This window comes from Papaver somniferum, chromosome 8, assembly GCF_003573695.1.
Source record: "Papaver somniferum cultivar HN1 chromosome 8, ASM357369v1, whole genome shotgun sequence".
Lineage (NCBI taxonomy): Eukaryota > Viridiplantae > Streptophyta > Magnoliopsida > Ranunculales > Papaveraceae > Papaver > Papaver somniferum.
This window is the reverse complement of record NC_039365.1, coordinates 101,423,268-101,428,723: the sequence shown is the minus strand read 5'-3', so window position 1 is coordinate 101,428,723 and position 5,456 is coordinate 101,423,268. Positions and strand designations below refer to the sequence as shown.

Below are 5,456 nucleotides of genomic sequence, written 5' to 3'. Positions count from 1 at the left end.
AACACGACCAGGAGTGCAGCAGGGTTAATCCAACATGCACACCTACCCTTCCCAATCTGACCAGTATTTACCCCCGTTCAATGTAAAAAGTAAAATAAAAAGCATAAAGCTGAGCCTAGGCTAGACTAGGCATCCAAACGGCCCAGCATTATCTTAGGGATGGTTAACTAATTTTCTAATTCGAGATGGTCCAATTCAAAATTTAAACCTGTTTGCCCTAAAAGAAAAGGTTAAACACATTAAATAACTTTATCTCATGTCTCTAGCCTCTCCTTCTTATCCCTTTGATCCAAGCAAACCAAAAAAATAAATAAAATCAGAAAAATAAGTACAAGAAATTATTTAAATTTGTACCAAAAACACCAAACTTTACTTTACTCTTACCCTAACTTTAATTTATTTCTCTCCTCTCTTTTTCACCTTCTTTCTATCTAAACCCAACACCTAATAATAACACCCAAATCATCAAAATTTTCAGGTCCTTAATCTCTCTTTTAAATCTTCACTTTTTATTATTTTGGCCAAGAAATTTCTATCTATTTGGTTTTTGTCAACAACTTATATTTCTACCAAAAGTTCTCATATCATCTCTATTTCTTTTTTTTTTTAAATTTTTTTCCTTTGACTACCATAAAAATGTCTACACAACCACCTCATCTCCAAACAACAACAACAGCAACACCCATGTCTACTGCAATAGTTGTTGCTGATAAAAAAGGAGGAATAAGGGATTTATCAGTAGCTGCTGCTGCTCTTAGTAATGATGAAGCTTCTTATCCTTGTTCAGTTACAACATATGAACAAGTGGTTCAGAATGTTGATTTATTTAATAAAACACTCAAAGATCTTCATGAATCACTTGGTACTAAGTTTATGTAAGTGGGTTTTTTCTTATTATCCTTATTATTATGCATTTTAACTAGGGTTTTACTTTTGAGATTTTGCTCTAGGATTTTTGAAACATCATTATTTACTTCAGCTGGTTTAGTAAATATTATTATGTTATTAGATAAATATGGGTTTTATTATGTTATTAGATTAGGGTTTTTGTGCTCGAGCTGGTGTTATTAGGGTTTTGATTAAGATGGTTTATTTATGTTGCGCTGGTTTATTTTGTGTATGCCGTTGGAAGATGTAGTCTTCTTCTCCTTCCTAGTAGATTTGTAGTACTCTCCTTTTAAAAATGGGGTTTTTGCATGTGGCACGTGGGTTCAAGGTTTCACCTCTCTAATACCTGTATTTAACAGTTTTAACTTTCTCTGGGGCCAACATGTGAACTTATGTTCAGAAGGTAGGGAGTTGTGGGAAATCTCATGATTTTTCTGAAAGGCCTATGGTAGGAATACCTGATTTTCTTTAGTGTAGTTGATTAATGTCTCGCTCAATCTGAAACCTTCTATGTGGGATTGATTGAGTTCTAGCATTTATATTCCGTTTAGAGTTTTTCTTATTCGTTCTGCTCTATTGGTTGATATTAGGATAGCTTGCATCTTGAGATCTTTGGTTTACGTTGCTTCATTTCATGTTACGATTAGTTTTATGCCTCTCCTGGTCACCATGTACTTATTGGCTTTAGTTAACGGAATCCATAAATTACACTAATTGCCATAGAGTACTTAAGTCTCTTTCTCAGCCAGCCTATATATTTCTGCTCGGGTATGTCTCAGTGCGTTGCTGGAGCTATTTTCCTTGTCTGTTGGTTAAATTATTTCTCAGTTTGCTACCGTAATGTGAATTGCGTACTTTTGTTATCTATTAACTGCTTTTATTTCTTTGCTTGACTATCGTGTCTGCTGTTTCATTGTGGTCTGATATGCATAAAGAACCTTCATAAATTCTCATGAACACTTTTTTTCACGACAGTTTCATGAGTACTAGGGTGTTTACGTTATTCTAGGTAGCTCACATCACAGGATCGCTGTAGCTCGTAATGGGTATGACATAGGGAACAACCCGTCTATTATGTGCGCTGCAACTGAACATCCCTGTGTTTCTGTAAATTCTAATCCTGCTTAAACTTTTTAAGGGTGCCTATCATTGGAGGAAAGGCTCTTGATCTACACCTGCTTTTTGTGGAGGTCACTGCCCGTGGAGGTCTTGAAAAGGTATCAATATTCAACTTATTTCCACAATTCTTTTTAGATGCCTCCTCACTCTATTCTTAATTGGCTTATTCGCCTTTCCTTGTGTGTCGGTTATAGGTCATCCAAACCCGCAAATGGAGGGAAATAATTGCTGTCTTCAGTTTCCCTGCAACAATTACAAATGCATCTTTTGTCTTGCGGAAATACTATATGTCTTTGCTTCATCATTATGAGCAAGTGTACTATTTTCGTAAACAACCTCAGCAATTCTCGATCACTTGTATGTCCTCAACTCAGTTTTGTAAATCTATGGCTAAAATGCATTTTATTTCCATTTTTTTCATCGCATTAGCGCTTCTTGCTATTTCTTAGCCAATTTTTGAGACAAAGAAAACAATTTATTTTATTGCTATTTAAGTTTATGTTGAATCATTAAATCATGCAAGATGTATTCTCTATTTCACAGACGTGGGTAGCAGTCCTGTGACTGAATCAGCACCCATGCAGATTGAAGGAGCAAGAACTAATGATAACGGCACCAGTTCTAGTCAGCCAGGTGAGATCCGTAACATTCACCTCTGCTGAGACTGCCTCTTCTCTAGAAAGCATATAAAATAAAATTATTTAAATGAAATTGTGGTGGCATTAGTTCTGGTTAAAGTACAAGATTTTTCCGGTGTCAACTTAGTTGTGATACCCTGCATTAAGAACTTTTCGTGTCATAGTTGAAGCAAAAAGTCATGATCTTAGTTGTCCTGTCTAGTCATTCGTGCTGCTCAAACAATATGCTCTAGCAATTAATGGTGAATGAATTATTACCCGAGGTCTGCGAGCACTTCTTCTCTAAATCATTTGAAATGACAGTACCATCTTTGCTTTTTCTTGTTTGATGATTCGCTGTAGCATCTTAAAATGCTAATTTAGGTTTGCAAGATTAATCCTATTTCAACAGTTGGGAGGTTGATTTTCTAATCTGTCAGGTTTGGCCGACTTTGTTACCGACCAGTATGTGTACGTCATATCCATATATCTTAAAAGAGAAAATCTAATGTACCATATTAATATTAAGTATCGAGAATCCAGTTAATCAACTATCGAAACTGTCATAGTAGTTAAACCTTTCTATATTCCTTCAATTGGCCTTTCTGGGGAAAGCATAACTTTCCTTCCTTGGTAACTATTGCCAATTATTTGTGACGTTGTTGCGTCTTTTTTAATTTTTTTCCTGTCAAATCTATCATTGTTTTATGCAGATGTTCTGTGTAAGTTATCTGTCATCTGTATTGCTTGTTATTACTAGACTGCGGAAAATTCCCTGGCAATAGGAGAATCAGTTGAATCTTCAGTTGAACATCCTTACTTAGGTTATTTTTCTTTCATGCGGATGATGTGTGCCATGTGTGCTTTTGTCGTAAAGATAGTTTCCAAAAACATGCCCAGTTTTAACATCATCATTCCATGAGTATATATATTCAAGCTTTATAATTGTCGCAGTATCTTCTTGAAACTTCTTTTTTACGTTTATAAATGTTTTTGTTCAGTGAATCCTCAGAAATGGCCAGGTCAATGGGTGACTGGATCCATTGATGGAAAATTTGATAATGGATATCTCGTCACGGTTAGTTTTGGCTCAGAGCAGCTGAAAGGTGTTCTCTACCATGTTCCGCATGATGCACAAGTTTCCCGTAATACCAATAGTAATAATTCATCACTTGTACCCCGTAAACGAAAAAGGAACAGAAACCGTCTTGCAGCTATGGACCCATCTTATCCCAAACCTAAAAGGAGTGGTTATAATTTCTTCTTTTCTGAGCATTATGCCACACTGAAGGCCGTCCATACTGAAGGTGAAGAACTAACCATTAGCACCAAGATGGGAAACTTGTGGGGCAAACTCTCTGAGGCTGAAAAACAGGTAATTAATTGTTTGATGAGTGTCGCCAGTTTGGTACGGCATCCTCCTACTAAATGGCTACCCTTGGCTCATATATAATTTTTATTCATTTTGGGTAGGTTGGCTAGCTGAGTTTCTTATTACCCTCTTCTAACTTGCAGGTGTACAGAGAGAGAGGGTTAAGAGACAAAGAAAGATTTCGAAAAGAAATGACGGAATACAGAAAAACGTCAAATGGTTCAAAACTGCAGTAAACCTTGAGAAATTTAATCAGGTGCTTTCAAATACTTCCATCACCTTTGTCTCAGCATTTGTTGCTTTCTTTTTTTGCCTTCTGGAGAGGCATGAAAATTTCCAAATGGAAAAACAAGTTTAACTGATTTCCCATGTTATCTTTTGCTCTGGTTCTTTTTGAATAGGTAACTGGCAGGTGAATGTGAAGAGTAGTCATGCATGAGTTCGTATACAGATGTGCAGTAGTGACGGGATTGAACTATGACTTCTCTGATGCTACTCATCCAAGCAAGTGAAAGACTTGCTTTGTTTGTGGATCAGTCGCTAGAAGAAGTTTTTGACAGAAATTAGATGGAAAAATGTTAGGTTGAAAAGAAATGAGGAAGGGTTCCTGTAGTTTAGAAACCAGAAAGTAATATTTAGAGATCTTATTAACTTGTTACTGAAAAACTGCCATTGTAGAACTGTTTGTAATCTTGTTTCTTTGGGAAGCATGAATTAGAATTTCGTTTAAACAAGCGTTCTACTATTTATATCTAATATATAAGTTTGAGTTCACCCAATTAATATATGAATAGTCCGGACATACGTGAATGTGTTCCATGTTAAAACAAATTGTGCAGGAATGTAAACCATGATCAATCCGGTAAACTGATTGGAAAAAAAGGCAGCCTTTCTTTTGCCACCCCATGCAGTTGTACTCCGTATCCCTCCCATTCTCGAATACTCTCTTGAAATTTCAGCACACCATGCAGTCCTGGGCTAGATCAGGGAACTTTGCAACTTTCTTTTGAAATGCATGGAAGTCAAATGCATAAATGACGCAAACAGTCGAGTCTGGTGGAGGACTCAGAAATAAAGGGAGGATGGCTAGAATACTTTATTCGTCTTTACAACGAAGGGGGTGATAGGAACTGTTCAGAATATCCATGAAAGCGAGGTAAAGGAAGCACTAAAGAGGACTAAAGGGGGAAGGGTCTGGGACCTAATACCATCCCCGTAGAGCTGTGGTAGTGTCTGGGAGACGAAGGGATAACTTGGATGACCAAGTTGTTCAATAGCATCTTCCGGTCAAACAAGATGTCGAATGAATGGAGGAGAAACGTTATAGTGCTGGTTTTTAATAATAAAGGAGACATCCAAAGATGTACGAACTACAGAGGCATTAAGTTGATGAGCCATACGAACTACAGAGGCATTAAGTTGATGAGCCATACGATGAAATTGTGGGAAAGAGTCATTGA

The 5,456-nt window shown here is 36.7% G+C and overlaps 1 protein-coding gene across 1 annotated transcript; it reads left to right on the top strand.

Moving 5' to 3' along the window:
* Positions 1 to 378: 378 nt before the first annotated feature.
* On the top strand, positions 379 to 4,779 carry LOC113302315 (high mobility group B protein 10-like). The gene is made up of 7 exons (XM_026551224.1): positions 379 to 875; positions 2,027 to 2,105; positions 2,202 to 2,364; positions 2,551 to 2,640; positions 3,626 to 3,999; positions 4,140 to 4,252; positions 4,398 to 4,779. Exons 1-6 carry the CDS (start codon positions 637 to 639, stop codon positions 4,230 to 4,232), a joined length of 1,038 nt encoding a protein of 345 aa, XP_026407009.1. The 5' UTR covers positions 379 to 636; the 3' UTR covers positions 4,233 to 4,252; positions 4,398 to 4,779.
* The last annotated feature ends 677 nt before the right edge of the window (positions 4,780 to 5,456 follow it).

Coding starts and splice junctions, on each gene's coding strand:
- LOC113302315 (XM_026551224.1), top strand. CDS start 637: ATGTCTACACAACCACCTCATCTCCAAACAACAACAACAGCAACACCC. Junction 2,641..3,625: donor CACCAGTTCTAGTCAGCCAG/GTGAGATCCGTA, acceptor GTTTTTGTTCAG/TGAATCCTCAGAAATGGCCA. Junction 4,000..4,139: donor TCTCTGAGGCTGAAAAACAG/GTAATTAATTGT, acceptor TCTAACTTGCAG/GTGTACAGAGAGAGAGGGTT.